General features: G+C 44.9%; 3 protein-coding genes across 3 annotated transcripts; 2 read left to right on the forward strand and 1 right to left on the reverse strand.

The window, feature by feature from the left end:
• The first annotated feature begins 1,916 nt into the window (after positions 1 to 1,916).
• LOC108631805 (uncharacterized) lies at positions 1,917 to 8,736 on the forward strand. The gene is made up of 8 exons (XM_018035970.2): positions 1,917 to 2,176; positions 2,248 to 2,420; positions 2,492 to 2,809; positions 4,302 to 4,724; positions 5,103 to 5,503; positions 7,596 to 8,007; positions 8,081 to 8,140; positions 8,202 to 8,736. Exons 1-8 carry the CDS (start codon positions 1,923 to 1,925, stop codon positions 8,438 to 8,440), a joined length of 2,280 nt encoding a protein of 759 aa, XP_017891459.2. The 5' UTR covers positions 1,917 to 1,922; the 3' UTR covers positions 8,441 to 8,736.
• An 869-nt stretch (positions 8,737 to 9,605) lies between these two features.
• Positions 9,606 to 10,948, reverse strand: LOC108631806 (uncharacterized; the record flags this gene model as incomplete). The annotated part of the gene is made up of 3 exons (XM_018035971.2): positions 9,606 to 9,808; positions 9,881 to 10,063; positions 10,660 to 10,948. Coding segments are annotated over 3 exons (615 nt in total), but the record flags the coding sequence as incomplete, so codon positions are not given.
• Positions 10,949 to 13,731: 2,783 nt separating this feature from the next.
• Osi12 (DUF1676 domain-containing protein Osi12) lies at positions 13,732 to 15,583 on the forward strand. Its single transcript, XM_018036026.2, has one exon. It carries the CDS (start codon positions 14,503 to 14,505, stop codon positions 15,289 to 15,291), a length of 789 nt encoding a protein of 262 aa, XP_017891515.1. The 5' UTR covers positions 13,732 to 14,502; the 3' UTR covers positions 15,292 to 15,583.
• The last annotated feature ends 6 nt before the right edge of the window (positions 15,584 to 15,589 follow it).

Here is a 15,589-nt window from a genome sequence, read left to right on the forward strand (position 1 = left end):
AAACGAACCGATCGGAAGCGACGGTCGGTCAGCCCTCTCATCTCTTTCCTTCTCCGTACAATTTTTCTAGGCGAGAGACGAGCGTCTTCGGGGTCACGGCGAGGCGCGGCCGGAGGAAGCCTGGCTCGGACCCAACTCGTACGCCCGTACCATGGACATTCCATGAAAAACCGTTAAACCGGCTGTTCCGCGCGCTTGTCGCATGAATACATTAATTTTTCGAACACCATATTGCGTTATTCACTCCGGAATCGGATGAATGGAAGCTTCGGGTGGAATCCACCGCGCGAGGAATTTAGGATTTAATTATCGGTTACAGTTAGCGTGAAAATTGGTCGTTCGAATTCCAGAACGATTCCGCATAGATTCCAAATAATTTGAGTCATGATTGAAAAAAGAAGAATTCGCGACGAAATAGCACGAGATATTTAATAGCAGCGCGATGAAGAAAGTTGCGGAGGCGTGAGATTTAAGAATCTTTTCGCATAATGTATTATACATACGGCTTGTTGAAAGCGAAATCACTGTGGTTAGCGCTTGATCCTTCATCTTCCTGATTACTCTTAACGTCCTGCTTTTTAAAAGATGTCATAGGCCAATAGTCATTTTATTCGTTAATTATATTTAAGATCGTGTTAAGTATTTTCTATCCCTGTCTATTGCAGTTCCAGTCCCTGTCTCGTACAGAAAACAGGGACTTGAGCAAATGCTTGAGGCGATCTTAAATATAAGTAACGACTCTGAATACCGGTCAGAGGATCGTGAAACTTGAAGATTTTCCCGTTTGAGAGAAGCTACTTTATGGGACAATTTTAATAACATAATTAGCGATTCGAATGTTCCGAATTCCAAGGCGCGCGATTAGACGAACGTGTGTAATGTTCGATAACGGAATAACTCGACTCCTCATTGACAGATATATTTATAGAACGATTTTCAGACAACGTCGCGAGAATCCATTAAAGACGAGTTCTCAGCGCTAGCGAACCCCTGTGAATCTCATTGACCCTGAATATTCGATTTCTAAATACACCTTGCCTGTCTCTCTCTCTCCCTCTCTCTCTAGAAACAAATACGGTACCCTAGAACGAGAAAGTAACCGAATTCTACGAACCTTTCTTCCATAGTCGTAATTTACAGAAGAGATTACCACCTTCCGACAATTATACGTTAATAGATAGTGTACAGAACTAATTACGATCTCTCGTACTCCTTTCGCCTGAACAAACTGAATCCTCGTTTTCTGCTAAAAATATCGTAGCTCCTTCTGTACTTCAAGAACGCCGTTTCATTTTTCTTATTTTTCTATTAATTTTGTAATTGATTCCTCGTGTGACACAAAATTAATTACGATTTTCAACGAAATTTCTTCTAACAAGTATTCGATGAGGAATTCTCACCTGAGAATGACGGTGTCATCTCGTACATGTCGGAACCTTCCCAGCGGGAAAAGGGCCGCGTGGGCCAAGAATCTTCGGACGATTCCCTTCTTCATCTTCCCTCCAGCTCCCCTCGTCACCGTCGCGCGGACGTTTGCTCTCACGATAAGCTTCGTCAGGGCTGTGGTCTAAAGAGGACTAGAGGAGACGAGGATGAGGAAGCGAGAAGAGGAGCGGCGGAGACGTCTTTGGTTTGCGTCGCGTCGCAACGGGAGGAGACGCGGTTGCGACAGAGAAACACGGTAAGTAACGATCGCCTCGAGGAGAACCAATAGCTTGTGTATGGGTTGTAACCCAGGCGGAGACCCGGGTCGGTGGGGGCCATCAAAATTTCAAAAACGTACGCGGACCCCTTTCGCGACGAGGATAAAAGGCAGCAATCGTGATTCTTTCAGTCAGTGTCGATACGATCGCCGCAGTTGTTCCAACAGTTGTGTCAAAGGGATTACTCGTCGGTGACACCAGGAGTACCTGCATTCCAAGATGTTCAAGTTCATGGTTATCGCCGCGTTCCTCGCCGCCTCAGTGCTCGCTGCTCCCACGACTCAGGACGCCCCTCACCAGCCGTCGATCCTCGAGGATGCACTCACTATTTACGGATCCTGCTCCGGAGAACAGGATATCTCCGTCTGCCTGAAGTTGAAGGCTCTCCAGTTCGTTGACAGAGCGGCTCGTTCGGCCAACATCGAGGTCGTCGACGGGTTCAAGTTCGTACAGACCGAGGAGGCTAAGAATAGGTAAGCGTCGGTGCGACGGAAAGTGAATGCGGGCGGGGCCGAATGATTTACGGGATAATTTTTCTTAACAGTCGCGCTGACAATGCCAGATCGTTGAACGACATCGAAAGTTCTCTGCCGACGGAAGTCGAAGCCAAGGAAGCCGCGATCGATGAGGCCATCGTCGACAGGACTGCTAAATTCCTCTCGACTCACACCGTTGAACTCAGCCTGCCCGAGGAAGTCTCCCGCTCCTTCGACGAAGGTAACGCAAAGGAAGAACTTCTCGCTTTTATCGAATTCGTTCATTGCCTAACATCATAAATTTGATTTCAGCTCGTGGAAAGAAGAAGAAGATCGTGAAATCTCTCTTGCCCATTCTGCTGCTTCTGAAACTGAAGGCTGCCGCTTTGATCCCGATCGCTCTCGGTGGTCTGGCCCTGTTGGCTCTGAAGGCTCTCGTCATCGGCAAGATCGCTCTCATCATCAGCGCTGTCATCGCCCTGCAGAAGCTCCTCGGCAACAAGAATCAGAGCTACGAGGTCGTCGCCCACCCCGTCCACTCGTACGGCCACGAAGAACACCACGACCACCACGGCTGGGCGAGATCGGCAGGCTCTGACCTCGCGTACAAAGCGTACAAACCTTCCGAATAATCGAACTACCACCATAGCATCATCGTTTCTCCACCTTCGTCCGCGAAAGTGATCGAGATCAATCACCAAAGGAATGCGCGACTCGAGGATCTTGTGCGATCGATCGATTGATTATGAATCACCCAAAGGCGACGTTTTTTTTTATAACACGTGACTAGTGACCAAACGTGACGAACAGTGACGATCGACGAATGACAAAGACTTACATATCTAGTGTCCTTCGAATGGGATTACGACCACCGACGTTTAAGACGGACTTAAAAGACAGTGAAAGGTGGTAGTCGCGCATCCTCCTCGTTCCCAGTGCAGCATTGATGCATACATTCCTATGCAGCAGAAGTTTCGGGTCGAACGCGATCGACACGAAGTCAGTACCTGCGCAGGGCCACCACAGATCGTCCAAACTATTATTTATATTATGCCCTGACTGGGTCGCCATGTAACTTATCTCAAACTATTTATAAATAAATCTTAATTTTATACGAACTCGTCTTATCTGTTTCTCACAATTCTCCTGATTTCACACCTCGGACTCGCTAACTGACGATAATCGAGTTAACACCTGTCGTTAAAAACGGACGTAGTTTTCATTCATCGTATGCTGACTTCATTTACATTTTCTTTTATGGTAATTCAGTGATTTGTATGTTTACATTTTTAAATATGCACCTTTGTCGAAATCGAAGCTTTTCGCCAGCGTCGATAATTAATTGAATATTTCCTTCTATACTTTTTAGCACGTAGCTATTTATTATTAGCATTGTTCTTCCGACGTCTGATTTCTTTTTAATTATAGGAAATGCGTTTTTCTAAGGTACATAAACTTTTCGGATTGACTGTATAGCCAATATATCCTTAAGAAGATCAGTCTTTGTAACAAACAGTCGTTGCTCCTTATTTCAACATTTATTATAACTATACGTAATGGATTATCGTGTAATAAAATTGATATAATTAAAGTCGAAGGCCCTTGACGGAGTTTCTCTTCCTTTTCTCAGGCGGACGTACTGACGGGGTAACGAGATTCGCTTGGAAATTCGCCTGTGCATCCGGTGTATCGAGGAACCATCTTGTGTATGAAAGAAACGAGACGGTACTTTCGCTACCTGTAAGACACGTCAAGTGAAACCGATTGTTCCATCGCGTGTGAACGCCCCCTTGACGCCTATATAGCGACCTGATCCTTGCTGCTAGATGAACAGTATTATGTCGGAACCCGGTCGTCCTCGTCGGAACTCGTTCCATACGCATATACCTGCGTGCCTTTAGATCTCCTTTCTCGTTCCTTGCGAGGGAAAATGTCGAGGGGTTGTCAAACTTCTGAGTCCTGCAACCGTTGATTTAGTGTTAGTCCTGAAAGAAATTAATTTTAATGGAACGTGGACATCTATTTTGAAGTGCGTTCTTGTTCCCGAAGTCAGTTCCCGTCATCATGAGACGCGAATTACGAAGTTTGTGTTTGCTCGTGTTTGTTTCCACGGGCATCACAGTGATTATGGAACCAACGGAAGAGTCAATTCTGAACAATGAAGAGTCGACGAGTTTCGGCGAAGCATTCGGCGCCTGCCTCGCTAGCAAAGAATTCGGTGCTTTCGAATGCGCGAATCGCGGTGCCTTGAGTGCTCTACAGTCGCTGAATCACAAAGATAATTTGGATTTCGGCGAGGTTCATTTGGAGAGAGCGGACGGTTACGGCAGAGAGCTCCTCGATTTGGACTACGATCCGAAAGATTTTGGGAATATCGTGAAAGCGGCGACGAGGCTGATGGAACGTAGGAACCTCAGATGGAATTTGGACAACGTGTATCCCGGGCTACAATTGAGGGCTGGTCCGATGTTAAACGGCAATGGGATTTTGGAGTTCGTGATCAACGAGAGGGCTGCGACTTTTAGCGACAGACACGCTGGTCCAGGTGAATTTTCATCTGTTCTATATTAAACGACCTCTCCAGAAGTTATAGTATAAATTCTTGAAGATCTACTTTGGAATTTATGATAGTCTTACTTCAAGATCAGCTTGAAAGCGAACCAACTGTTCTCTATGGTTCTCGTCCTAGCTGATCGTTACACGAGTTACTTTCAGGAAATTCCTCTAGTAGGCAGCACGGTCAAGGCTGTACATGTTGAAAGACGAATAGGTCGTTTAGAGTTTTCACATATTTTACAAATTATTGACAACCGACCTCGACCAGGTTCAGTTTTTAACTACGATATTAATAGATCGACCGTTCTATTTTTGAACAACGAGGCTATCGAACGCGAATCTCGTCGCGTAACTTTCTTCTTTTTAGGAAGGCAAATGATGAGGCACCTGCTGTTACCGTTCCTCCTGGGCTTCAAGTTCAACTTGGCATCTCTGATTCCGTTGCTATTCGGATTCCTGTTGCTGCTCACGAAGAAGGCGCTTATATTGACGAAGATAGCACTTGTTATCAGTGGACTACTGGGATGGAACTCTATGCTGGCTGCTGCTCCACCACCCGTTTACCCTGGAGGGGGCTTCCACCCTTATGGACAGGAAGCACCGTTCGGAGGATCTTACTATGAACATCATAATTTTCATCACAAACCATTCCGGGGCTATCATTCTAATGATTTCGAGCCGTTCAGTCAGCACGTGATTCGAGAAGTGGTCGACGTTTACGATAACACGGAGCAGACGGCGAAGAATAAACGAAATGGGAAGAATTTTGTATGGAAGAACGACTGATTTATTCTATCTTACTGTACCTGTTTATTATTACCCAAAGATTTAATTATGTTTGTAAGAATTCAATTCACCAAAGCTTGTATAAGATTTTCGAATAAAAATTTAGTTTAATCAAACAAGAAAACTTTTTGCAAGCTCCGTTTAGGTCCTACTCCTATGTCCTACTCCTATCTTTCTGCATTTCATCCTTTTTTTTCAACATATTTTAAGCTTCGATACGCTTCGTAACGATATTCATAAGTAAAGATAAAATTACGTTCATAAGAATTTCATTTTCTAAAGTTTGTATAAGATTTTTACATAAAGTTTGAGGCTAAATAAGAACGCTCTTTGCGGGCTTCATTTACATTTTACATGAATAACGTTTTTCTCCTAGCTTTCTGTATTTAATCCTCTTTTTGCAACTCATTTCTTGCTACGATACACCTCATAACGATAATTGCTACAATTAGACTTCTACCCACGCGTGAAGAAAAAAAGAAGAAATCCAGGTTGAATGTATATTCTATCAGACATCTCTACCAATGAATCACAATAGTCGTTTGTAGCTGTTCTCGTAGTATTTATGGTTTCTTTTCGAGTGGATATGTAGCTTCAGCATCGCCTCGCTGTTGTTTAAGTTTAAGCTTGTCCCAGAGGAATACATCCGGGATCATTCTCACTTCGCGGGAGCATTAGCTTCGCTCCATTACGGAGTCGTGTTACTTTAACAGTGACTTCCGCGGAAAGGAATACCGTCGCGCTCGATGAAACCCGCGGAGGTGAAGGCGTTCATGGTCCCGTGAACGACGTTCTTGGTTTTGCGCGGCTGCAACGCGTGGTGCTCGGAACTGTTTACGTCATGTGTGACGGTACAGATCGTATGGGCATATAATTTATCGGCGCGGCGCGGTGCGGTCGGGATGACGGCTGACCGTAAAGCGTCTGCTCGTTTTCCGGTAACCGCTCCGCGAGCCCGCGACCCGCTGCCATTCTTTTAGTCATTTTTCCACTCGGCTGCCCGGCTCGAACGTGCGTGACGTTGCACTCCTGTCGACGTAACGGTCCTTTGATAAATCCATCATTGTTTTTAAATTTCACTTGAAAATCTATTTTTTTTTTGTGGTCCGTCCAAGTAGGATAACCATTGCCTGTTCGAACAGGCTGAACTAGAGTAATCAGACAGTGGTAACTGTCTGTGACAAAAACTGTTTACCCCGCGATGAGATTGCCAAGATCTCTCTCCTCCCTTTAATAACAGAGCGAAGTGGGATAACTGCGTTCGTTCCACGACGACTGCAACGAAGATCGTCCTACATTTGTCAGACTGGAGCTCGAACGATTGTGGACATTAGCTAATAGAAAATTCGGTACGCGCGTAACGCACGTAATTGCTCGAAGCGCAAGCGGTCATTTGTCGGATGTAGCACGTTACGGTTCGTAACCCGTGTCGGGTTTAACAGTATCTCGACGTGGCGCGGTGTGTTCGTTAAATAAAGCTCGTCCATTAATTTCGTGAGTCACACAATTGAAATTCACTTAGAATCGCTGTCGTCGAACGAGTTTTAACGAACTCGTATTTTATAAAATCCAAGAAGGGTTCCAGTCGTAAAATAACTAAATTGAAAACAACTCATCGCAATGCTCACATAAATTAAGTGAATGCGAATTTATTTATGAATATGAATATAAAACGAAAAATTGGACATGAATGAAAAAGCAGTAGAGTATGAACGAGGAGGGGGAGAAAGAAACGTAACGGGCAGGGATCTCGTTAAAGGGGGCCATTAATCCCCATTTGTGGGCAGTTCCGGCGTTTCCGCCGTGCTTTCGGCTTCGCTTGGCAACCGGGTTAGAGGGATACTTTGCGGGGCTGTAGGACATTGTCTCGGGGAATCCCTACTCCCGGGTGGGTCGAGAGGAGGCGTGAAACAGCGCGTGGATCAGGTGTTAGTCGACATCGCGACGTACAAACACGGGACGGTGGTAGGAGAGACGCGAAATACCCTTATAAAAGAGCGGCCGCCGTTCGAAATCGAACTAGTTCGTCAGATTTTTCGAGCGGTCAGCCGTCCTATCAGGTGCGCGGCGATAGTTCGAGTACGTTGCTCGAACTTCTGTGTTTTCTGCTTTCCTGCCCCTGAGCATAATGAAGAGAATCGGTTACGTCATTTTGCTTGTTCACCTGGTGCTGCTGTTCGATCCAGCGAGGAGCAAAAACGAATACACGAAACTGTTCGACAAGTGCGCCAGAGAGAAGAATGCGTTCGATTGCTTGAAACGGAGGGCGTTGGAGATCCTCGATTCGGCGATCGGCGACGACTCGGTGTACGTGTTGAACGACTACGTGACCATTGGAAAGGATCCCGCGGCGTTGCCCAGCAATGCGTCCTTTAAAAACGAAAACGGGACGGAGCTTACTTTGGATCAGAAACTCGACAGCAAGTTCCACGAGTACATTGCCTCTAGAAGCGTCAAGCTGACTATTCCTGGAGAAACATTCGAAGGTACCTGGAACGCAATGATACATTTATTCTAATACAATCAAACGTGTATATAAATGGAAACGTTTTGTTTCAGGTCGAAGGAAGAAGGGCAAAGGATACGGTGCTCTCATGATGGGCGCCTTGGCTGTGGGAGGTAAGCCATAAGTCAATAAAAATTCTAATATAGTCTATAACAATTTCTGTGTTTGTTCTAGCGATGATGGCACAGCTAGCTTACGGCAAGATCGCGTTCATCGCAGGAACGGCGTTGCTCACGGCTAAAATCGCGTTAGTCCTCAGCGCCATTATCGGGTTGAAGAAGCTTGTATCCGGTCAAGGTGGTGGCAGCCACGAGGTAATTTACGCCACCGGTTCCGAACACCACGGAGGCTACAGCGGCGGAGGCTACGGCAGCGGCTGGCAAAGGGCCATCGAGGGTGTCTCTCCTACCTGATTCGAACAAACCTCCGCGAAACTTACATTAGTTCATGTATGATATCTTGTTTAGCGTGTACACGTATGCGAGTAAAAATAATAGGGGTGCTTCTCGTTTGTATGTAAAATAAAACTCGTCAGTTGCTCATGAGTGATATTAGTCCGGAAATTATCTCAGAGATACGATCTTGTATTACATATTAAGAATTTATCTATATTGTTTGAAATAGAGACGTTCAAATGAGGAAGCGTTACATACCAAATATTAGTAGTATTGTATTTAATTATTTATTTATTTATTTGTTTATTTTATATATGCGCTTTATACGTCATTTGTACATTTTGTAAAAGTGACTATAATAAAAACAGCTCTAAGGATGTATAATTATTTCCACTTGTTTTATGAGTCAAACGTATTTACCTTTGTTTTTGAGATTCTCAACAATAAAGTTTTTTATTAAATGCTTTTATTATTTAAATATGTTCTAGCGATGATGGCACAGCTAGCTTACGGCAAGATCGCGTTCATCGCAGGAACGGCGTTGCTCACGGCTAAAATCGCGTTAGTCCTCAGCGCCATTATCGGGTTGAAGAAGCTTGTATCCGGTCAAGGTGGTGGCAGCCACGAGGTAATTTACGCCACCGGTTCCGAACACCACGGAGGCTACAGCGGCGGAGGCTACGGCAGCGGCTGGCAAAGGGCCATCGAGGGTGTCTCTCCTACCTGATTCGAACAAACCTCCGCGAAACTTACATTAGTTCATGTATGATATCTTGTTTAGCGTGTACACGTATGCGAGTAAAAATAATAGGGGTGCTTCTCGTTTGTATGTAAAATAAAACTCGTCAGTTGCTCATGAGTGATATTAGTCCGGAAATTATCTCAGAGATACGATCTTGTATTACATATTAAGAATTTATCTATATTGTTTGAAATAGAGACGTTCAAATGAGGAAGCGTTACATACCAAATATTAGTAGTATTGTATTTAATTATTTATTTATTTATTTGTTTATTTTATATATGCGCTTTATACGTCATTTGTACATTTTGTAAAAGTGACTATAATAAAAACAGCTCTAAGGATGTATAATTATTTCCACTTGTTTTATGAGTCAAACGTATTTACCTTTGTTTTTGAGATTCTCAACAATAAAGTTTTTTATTAAATGCTTTTATTATTTAAATATAAACATTTCACGTGTTACATTTGTACTAAGAATTCAATCGAGAATCAACTGTCTTATAATATCCTTCGTCGTTTTCGATAGTTGTAGTCACCCTCCCCGAAACCGTGATGATCGTAATCGATGCTGGAACTGTGGGTATGCTCGAAGCTATGATGCGGGTGTTTGATTATCTCGTACGATACTTTCTCCTTGTGTTCTACGAGAAATTACAATAAAAAATTAGAACACCAGTCACTGTTGTAACAGGAACAATGTTACAGTTATTTACCAGACGCTTTCTTCAATGCGATCGCGGTTGCAATCGCGAGGGCAACTTTGGCAACGATCAACGCTTTGCCAGCGATCGCGGCAACTGCGTTAATTATCACGTAAAGCATGGTTAATTTCGACGCGCCGAGAAAATAGAGCAATATCTGCCCGTAGCCTCTGTTTTTCTTCCTCCGTCCAGTGACTGGAAACAGAGAAAACACAGTTACGGCGGTACTTGCTACAATAAAATTGTAGTTAATTTAGATCATCTACTGGATACGGAGTACGAATTAAACGGGGGAGTGTCTCGACACGGAAGGCGATGGTCTTAATTGAATAATTACCAGCGGAAACAGAGGTAACTGCTGAATATTGTCATGGAACGACTGTCTAGATTTTTATACAATGTTTACGTCGCGAGCGACGAGGCGTCGTCGTTAGAACCGTTCCATCGAGTTTTGCCTGACCGGAACGTACTCATTCCACTTGCTAGGAGCAGCCGCTAGTCACGCGTACTATATTCTTTTTATTTCCAATTCAGTTCAACGTATTTTCAGGTTAATAGCAGAAAGGCAATACCGTATGAAATCAGTACATAAGAATGTGGCTAATATAATATATAATATATAAAATATTAAACATTTTATTTTGGAATCTTAAGTGCAAAGAAGATGCAGAATGAAGTTGATTTTAAGCGATAAATGAGCGTCTCGTTAACAACTGTCAGTCAATTGCCTATCTTCATGAAAAATTGTCTATTTTCCTGAGATCCTACATTATTTTTACCCTTGAACTCACCCTCCAATGTTTCATCAGTTTCATCCGTCACTTCGTTCGTTATTGTCTCATCCGTGTTGACCATGGATTGATTTCCTTTATCCTCGATTTCCTGCACCCTCGTCGCGCATCCGGTGAAATTCGCGCCCCGGTCGCAATCAATCGGTATCGATTCGGCAACGTGGAAATCGCGATAGAGCACGGTGCCGTAACATGCGGCCAGAAGGCCGTACAGCTGTAAAACTAGGATCGTACGTCGAAGCATGTTCAACGTGAACTGGCCGTTCGCACGTGTGGCGATTTTTATAGGGACGCACGCAATTAGTGGTTACGCCATACAGAGCGTGAATCCATGGCCACTGATCGTTCTCCCGCGTAACTTGTTTTGCCGGATCGCTCGCGACGCGCGGATCGCCCCAGCCGCTGTTAATTGCGCGGTGTTCGCGTGCCGTGAAACAGGCCAGGGTGCATCAGCTCCGTTGCATCGAAATCAAAAGGAATTGGGCTAATTGCTCGGGGATTGTTTGTGATTCGCGGAATGAGTTTAAAACACGGCAGCTTAATGTACCGTGCGAGAGACTTTTTTCACCGCGGAGAGAACGAACTGCTTTTACGGCTTGATTAAATCATTATTATAATATAATCGACGATGGAGCATCAGGAGTCGATTTTAACTAAATACTACTTGTATGTAGAAAGCTATAGGCATCCCGAAGGTGCTTCCGCTGGAAAGTCACTAAACTGCGATCGCGAGTCAAATGAGACGCCGTCAAACCGTGGCTCGCACGGCAAGCGGCTAGGAAAAGTGGAGAACAAGGTTTAAAAGGCAGGCTTCTTTTCCATCCTCGGCTTTTGTGTGCCACTGGGCCGATCGAGCATCCTCGATACACTGCTTCGAGGTAGGTATGCAGCCATGGAGAGTTATTAACTTGCGAAGGTCGCAAGGCTGCACGCGAGTCGGCGAAACAGCGTTAACGAGGCGCTAACAGGTCGCGCCTTTATGAATGAGAACGTCCGTTTCAAAATTACTAAGATCAATCGGCGTCGGGAGCTACCGTGAATCCCGCAATATCGCATGATGTCTTCGTGAACAATTTCACGGATCGTTGGAACTTTCATCTCCCGGCTCACGATATGGTTCTATTCCGGATATCGAGCCTACTTGTTCTTAGAGATCTGATAGCTGAAATCGTGCGAGCGCAGACGGTGGATGAACAGAGAAGCACGGAACGCTAATGAGCCAGAATATCGCGCAACCACCTGTCGCGAATCGGTGACCTGAATCTAGTAATTGGAGAAACCCTTGGTAAAAAGGTTGATATAACACTGGATTAGATATAAAATATAAAACAACAACGAAATCTTTGAGTCACGCAGGTTATTAAAATTGAAAAATCTTTTATTTCGTTATTATAATTTGGACGACGATGTCTCATTCTCTACGAGCTGGCACTTCGAATTGCGTAAGGGGGAACACTTTTCCACGGTGTGGTTAAGCTTCGCGTCACGCGTACTCGTGTAAACTTGTGCGAAATGGTGCAAATGAGTCAAAAAGGAGACGGAAAGTGCCGGCGATTCGATTCGTGGGAACGAGGCATCCACGTGCTTTCACAACTGATTATTTTCTTGTCGTAACGTAAGACGTTTTAGTAAATTGAATTCTTATCGTTGACGAATGATAAGGAATTCATTCCAATAAAGGAAATGCAAAATAGTCGCGTGGAATTCGTGCTGTCGTTGTAACGTATTCGTCCATTAATTTCGTGCGTCCTCGTTTGCCACTATGCCAAGAACTTTCCTTCGCAACAATGGAGAACGTCCCGATTGCTCACGCTGTTACCTGCTTTCGTATACATAATAAAGCATGCCTCATCACGTGTAAATCAATTTTCCCAATTAGTAACTTCCTAAAAAATTACTTGCAATTTTGTCACTGATTCAATTGACAAAATTCTATTTATTAAACAAATATTATAAAAGATAGCTTTTAATTTGATTTTCCCATTTGCAAAACAACGATTCCATGCACTTTGCAATTCGATTAACGATTGGGTTTTTATGTAACTGTAGTCTCGATGTAAATTGTCCAAGAGGGAACTCGTCGATCATTCTATCGCGTTTACGCGTTCCAAGAATTATTCTCGCATTGTGGAATTCTTCCTGTGTGAATTCATCAGCGTGCCGCGAATGTGGCACACGTTTTAACGTTGGTCGGCTCGTTTCACTGCCGCGACCCTCAGCTCGGTGCTCTACACTCCGCCGTATACTCATTCTGTACTATAAGGCATGGGATAATCGCGAAGTAGGTAAGCGAACATCGAGGATGCGTCGCGTCTTCGCATTAGAGATGCGTTAACCTCGATCGAGTCTCTGTTCGTTCGCGTTGTCACGTGATGAGCTGGTGACATGTTCTATTTGAGTTTATTCATATTTTCAGCAGCCCTCCACGTTCCCAGGCTCAGAGAAACGAGGAAACACCGCGCCTCTCTTAATTCGTGACCCGCGAAGAATTTTAGGAAAAGATCTTATCGTTTATACCTCTTTATACCTCTAAGAGAACTCTGAATGATATACTTTTTTTTCCGAAATCTAAATGCGAAGTTGAAGAATTAGCAGAACGGAAGTTAATTTCATGGTGCGATAGTAATTTAGATCAAGAGAATAAAGACGACGGTGGGAATGTTTTGGGCTGATAAATTCAAATAAATACGTACACCCATTAATAATTAATTTCTTCGTTCGTTTCTCTCTGTTTTTCTCTCTCTTCGCGGGAACGCCCGGCTACTCTCCCGCAATCGGCAAAAGAAAAAGATCGTCGCCGCGTCCGAGTGAATGTGAGGTGGTTACCGGCGAGTGTAATAGGACTATTACGTTGCACCGTTTACGTCTCGAAATTGCTCGACGATCAATGAACTTTCTTAATTACGATGAATGAAATCGAAATAGAATCACGATGGCGTCATTAAACTCATTCACGAGGAGTCTATTGACGAAATTATTTAAGATCGAAGGGATACTATGAATGTTTTTCTTTTAATAAAAAGAGAACAAAATTCGTTTATTTTTATTATAAAATCGTCGACCTGTCAAAAGGAAAGCAATCGGGGAAAATGATTGGGAGAAAGTTGGACTGTAAAAGCGATTTAATCTGTATCGAATTTGAATCTAGGATGAAACACGCGGGAGTTAAGGCCACGGTCCGTCCGCGACCTAAAACTACTTGGAAGCGTCACGATCACGCCGGCATGGCATCGACTTCGTCACGGGGTCAACGAGTTCACGGTGCCAGGTAGTGCGCCGATAGTATACAGTACACTTCCTATCCCTACATTTCTTAGTGCACCTTCGTATCCCCCACCAGCTCGAGCGCAAGCGAAACTTAATGTAACGTTCCACCTTAGTATGTATCTACCTACCTCTGCCTTGATCTCGATGTTTCAGTGGGTCTGTGTGTCAACATGGGTCGCATGCCCGCGAGCATGAGAGAATCCTCCGCGTAAGGAGAGCCGAAGGAGAACGAGGCGAACGCGATCCGAAGAACCGACGGAGAGGACTAACACTGTTGGTTGTTTAGAGTTTAGAGGGAACGTCGTCGTCACGTGCTCGTGGGCCCCGCTGGCATGCCCCCTTACGTGGGAGACAGCTCGGTCCGGATTTCGCGAGGGATGGTGGATCATGATGGTATATATCCGCGCGGATTCGTACGAACATCGCCAGTTACGTTTTGATCCTGAAGCCCGCGGGAGTGCGCTCGGTGGTCTCTGTTCCACTTTGTAAAATTATCCGCTCGTTCCTGTGACGTACTACGACACGTAATCCCGTGGTTTTATCTCCGCCAAGGATTAAGGATCTCGAGTTTTTACCATGGATCTCGTCACGTCCAAGTGTGTGTTTATGCTGTTGGCGTACTGTGCCTTCTCAGCCGTTTGCCAAGCGTCCTCCGGAGCCAAGGAGGACGAGAGTATCGTGGACAGAAGCTTCAGGGCGATGTACAAAGTCTACGAGGACTGCCAGCATAGGAACATAGCTATATCGCCGTGTCTGAAGAAGAAAGCCATCGCGTTCTTCGAGAGACTCGGCGGGATGCCTACGCTTCTTCTATCGGAGAATTTAGAGCTGGTCAAGGTGGCTGACGAGATACCGAAGCGGTCTGTCGCGGAGATGGAAGCCAGCTTAGGCAGGACCGTGTCCAGCAAGGACGAGATCTTGAATGAAATCCTGTTCGATCGCATCGCTTCGTTGCTCAACAGCTTCAACATCCAGATTCGACTACCGAGGACCACTCCCGGCGAGCTTAAGACCGGTATGGAGGAAGGCCGTGGCAAGATGAAGAAGATGATGGGCATGATGATGATGGGAGTAGCTATGAAGATGGCAGCCCTGATTCCGATCGCCCTCGGTGTGCTTTTCTTGTTGGCCGGCAAGGCTCTCATAATCAGCAAGATCGCTTTAGTGCTCTCTCTTATCATCGGGTTGAAGAAGCTTCTCGCTCAGAAGCACAGCCATCACGAGCACAGTAGCTGGCAGCCGAGCGGCGGCGGCGGCTGGGACAGGAGTCTGAAGAACGTCCTCGGATCGACGGAGCCGTCGACGACGGAGCAGATCCGCGAGTACGCACAGAGCTTGGCCTATTCGGCGCGGCATCAGCACTGATTTTTTTTTTTTATTCCCCGCAAATGCAACGAGAGGAACGAGTCTTACGGTTCCGTTGAACGTGCATGGACGCAACTGGCATCCTTTGTTGGACTAATCGATAATTCTAAAGTGATAATGCGACTTCGTTTATTCCGATATTTTCGCTTAAAACGCACTTCGCGCAAGAGTGCAAATAAACGCGGCAGAGTTTCGATTATCCTCGCTCGGGGGTCCTAGAATAAATTTATTTCTTTGTACGAATTCAGACGAGTTTACACGAAAGATGCCAAGTAATGGTAATTCACATACTTTGTAG

The sequence above is a fragment of the Ceratina calcarata genome, unplaced genomic scaffold (assembly GCF_001652005.2).
Source record: "Ceratina calcarata isolate Rehan_Ccalc_2016 unplaced genomic scaffold, ASM165200v1 scaffold97.2, whole genome shotgun sequence".
Taxonomy (NCBI): domain Eukaryota; kingdom Metazoa; phylum Arthropoda; class Insecta; order Hymenoptera; family Apidae; genus Ceratina; species Ceratina calcarata.

Bases quoted from the DNA above. Each gene is read 5' to 3' on its own strand.
- LOC108631805 (XM_018035970.2), top strand. From the start codon at position 1,923: ATGTTCAAGTTCATGGTTATCGCCGCGTTCCTCGCCGCCTCAGTGCTC. The intron at 2,421-2,491 runs GTAACGCAAAGG...ATTTGATTTCAG, and splicing joins CTCCCGCTCCTTCGACGAAG to CTCGTGGAAAGAAGAAGAAG. The intron at 8,141-8,201 runs GTAAGCCATAAG...TGTTTGTTCTAG, and splicing joins GGGCGCCTTGGCTGTGGGAG to CGATGATGGCACAGCTAGCT.
- Osi12 (XM_018036026.2), top strand. From the start codon at position 14,503: ATGGATCTCGTCACGTCCAAGTGTGTGTTTATGCTGTTGGCGTACTGT.